The sequence below is a fragment of the Epinephelus moara genome, chromosome 3 (genome assembly GCF_006386435.1).
Source record: "Epinephelus moara isolate mb chromosome 3, YSFRI_EMoa_1.0, whole genome shotgun sequence".
Lineage (NCBI taxonomy): Eukaryota > Metazoa > Chordata > Actinopteri > Perciformes > Serranidae > Epinephelus > Epinephelus moara.
Genome location: NC_065508.1, coordinates 3125687 through 3129280, shown reverse-complemented (window position 1 = coordinate 3129280; position 3594 = coordinate 3125687). Strand labels below are relative to the sequence as shown.

Below are 3594 nucleotides of genomic sequence, written 5' to 3'. Positions count from 1 at the left end.
TTGTACTGGTACTGTGCATATTGGTATCATTTACTGTGAGCTGTTTGTACTGGTACTGTGCATTCTGCTATAATTATTTGCATTACTATTTGTTTTTTCTTCAGATAAATCTGATAATTGTTGCTCGGTCTCTTTACTCATTTATTTAGTAGAGTGTCCACACACCTTCTCATTCTACATATACATAGAGGTATACTGGTCGCTTTACAGCCTACATTTGATTGATTATCTCTGATCCCCACGCTCAATTTGGTCATTGCAACAGTGCGACGCAACACCACTGACACTAGGTGGCGCCAAACTGAAAAAAACGAAACCTATCTGTTGCCTCTTTAAACACTATATTTGCATGTTACAGTTTTTCTCAATTGCTAAAACACATCTCACAAAACTTTCCTCCATTTTCACAAAACTCTAAACACAACACACTTTTCTAAAGCTACATAAACAAAACCACACCTTCTCTCTTCAAAACTCAAACTTTCACACCAAAACAGCTGCTCAAAGCCTGCAAAAATTTAAACACTATACGCATCATTACAGACGACAACAAAACAACTGAAAACACAATGTTATCATTACAGACGACAACAAAACAACTGAAAACACAATGTTCAGTGTGTGAGAATGTTCTTTTTTTCACAACTGCCAAAGCACATTTTTAGAAACCTTACAGTATCTGTTCTCAGAATATATCACTGTAGAGTATTGGGCATTCATAGATTTGTGAGTTTCATATGAACAGTATGTAAATCTACAGAAAATACAGTATGTATACTACTGTACTGCATCACAACTCAATGCAAACACTACAGAGGATCCATTATACACAACAGTACTCATTGAAAACAATGTTCAGGGTGTGATGTTTTTTATTTATTTATGGAACTATACAACACACACACACTCCACAATCATTGTGTGGCATCACGTCGTCGAGCTGGGTCGGGCCACAGGACCTCATGTACATCGCAGGCAATATTGTCCCTTGCCAGGCAAACTGTGCACTCTGAACTGGCTTTTATAGGTGTGGTCACATCATTTGCAACAAGTGTCTTCAATTTTTGAGTCGTTATGTTTAATGAATGAAGCCAGGTGTGTTCACTGTGTTCATATTTTGCTGACTGTGGCAAGCATTTTGCATCACATGAGCTTTAATTTGATAATTTGAGCAAACTTTTTTGCAACTTGTGTTTTAGCAAGACAAAATGTGTTTAGATTTATGAGAAAAGGAGGATTGTGTTTTGTGAATTGTGTCTTAATGTGAAATGTGTTTATGGTTTTGGCAAATGGGGGCTAGTTTTATTAAACGTGTTTAGAGAACTGGTCATTTGGTTTAGAGAATTGGCTTTTGTGTTTTAGCAATTGGGAAAAACTGTATTATGTAGAGGATTTGTTATGTTTCAACATTGCTGTGGTTAACATGTTACATTTGGGTACAAACACCACTTGGTTATGGTTGGAAACGGTCATTTTTTTGGCTTACATACCCTGATTTGGGGGCACAATCCCCACTGGAAACACAGCAATGTCTCACTATAAAACAATCACTTTACATGGCACTATCCCTGCTGGAAAAACAACAATGTCTCACTAAAAAACACCCATGTTTGTTGCCTAAAAAGCTGCTAGAAACACAGCAATGACTCGCTAAATCACAACCAGTTTTGTCATTTGTTGGTCTTGAACAGTGGTCTGCAGCTTGGCAGGCGTCTCGCCTTGGTGTCACACCATCCACTATCCCCTACCCCTCCCGATGACAAAGTCAGCTCATATACTACGTCACTTTAGAAACAGTGATAAGATATGTATGAAACTGCGTACCTGTAGAGACACAAAGAAAACTCCCAGCGATCCTGCCCAGGACAGTAACACAGACAGAGTGGACAGTTGTCCTGTGTGGCCGTTTTTGTAGTTGGTTCCAGCCTGGAGACCCTGGAAACAACAAATCCAGCAAATAAATCCACTCTCTTCTGATAAATCTGCACTGTGTATAAGACAAGATTAGCCACTGACATTCTACCTTGCTTGCAATTAAAGCTGCCAGACTGGAGTCCTGCATCACTGAGGCAACTGCTGCAGCTGCGTAGGAGCCCAAAAGGAACATGACGGCCCCATAAGCCAAGAGGAACAGCGCTCCTGCCACATACACATAAAACAGTGTGATATAGGATGGGAGAGACTTACTGCACAAGGAAAAACACCTCATGAGAAAACAATTGTTATCAAGAATTTTCATGCTGATGTCATTTATTAATTCAATAGTTATGTAACAAAATTCATAACTGACTATTTAAAAAAGATGTAACATTGCAAATGCTAACAGCTCTCCATCAATGTGTTTCAGTAGGGATGTTCCAACGTAAGGTCTCTGTGAGAGGACCGGAGTCCACACAAGCTTTAAATTGGTCTGTTTGCAGACCTCTGAATTATCTGTGATGTTTTTTGGTTACTCAGATATGATTTGCTCCATGCAGGATATTCTGGGTCTTTCCAAAGTACTTCTCGAATGTTAAAAATACACAGAGGTGATTAGTCATACTCAGACCTCAAAAGGCTGGTGTGCAAAAGTTGATGTCATAAATTTGCAATGTTAATTCTTATTTAATTACTACACAGTTTCTTCATTTGTGCTTTGTACATCCGTTTATTTTGAACAAAACAGGTTGAAACCTTTTGTAGCTTTATCTAGATATCAAAACCTACTTCAGCACTTAAAGGAGCAGTGTGTAGGATTTAGTGGCACCCTGCAGTGAGGATTGCAGTTTGCAACCAGCTGAATTTGTGTGAACTCCTGGTTAGGATTTCTTCAGCATTCATTGCTCAGGAGGTTTTTACCCCACAGAGGTCTCTTCCTCTCCATTACAAACGGACCTCATGATTCAAACTGGTAAAAACACTGAAAAAAGCAGTTTCATGTTGCAAATCAGTGTTTCTCCGATGCTGTTCCACTTGTCGCAGACCAGCCATTAGCCCAGCACCTGCTAATGTGAGCTCACTTTTTCTCTGATAACTTAAGATCAAGACATTCAGGAGGTTTCTACTGGGAGCTGAATTATCCGCAGAGGTCTCCTCCTCCAACACAAACAAACCTGGTGATCTAAATTGTAAAAACACTGAAAACTAGTCCATACCCATTGAGTGCACAGTTGCCCACGTACAGTTTCCCATGGTGTGTGTTTGGGATACAGGTCATAGGAAATTGCAGATTAAATAGTCAACTGAACCCATTAAGAAGAGCAATGTATTCAGACAGAGTGTTCGTGAATTTGATAGTACAATTGCTTTATTGAAAGTACAGTAGTACCATTGCCAATAGTGGGATAGTTAGTGGGCTAAAACTGTACATTAGTAGTTGAGGTAGAAACATTGGTCCACAGGGGGAGCCACAGCGATCGGTCGCAATTTAGCCATTTTTAAGCATTTTTCTGTTGTTATAGCGCCACCCAGTTGCCAATTAGAGTTAAATTTCTCCAGTCACCTTGAGGCGTCCTGTTCTACATATCTACCAAGTTTAGTAAAAATCCATATGGCGGTTAGGCCTAGATAAGAAATTAGCTCTCTAGCGCCCCCATTTTGTTTGATGGGGTCAAT

The 3594-nt window shown here is 39.6% G+C and overlaps 1 protein-coding gene across 1 annotated transcript in view; it reads right to left on the bottom strand.

The window, feature by feature from the left end:
• LOC126388320 (mannose-P-dolichol utilization defect 1 protein-like) overlaps positions 1-3594 on the bottom strand; it is a 9389-nt gene that overhangs the window by 1263 nt on the left and 4532 nt on the right. Inside the window, exons 5-6 of the mRNA XM_050041378.1 lie at positions 2024-2139; positions 1825-1935 (exon numbers count right to left, since the gene is read on the bottom strand). Coding sequence (XP_049897335.1) covers positions 1825-1935; positions 2024-2139 — 227 coding nt within the window. The remainder of the gene's footprint in view (positions 1-1824; positions 1936-2023; positions 2140-3594) is intronic.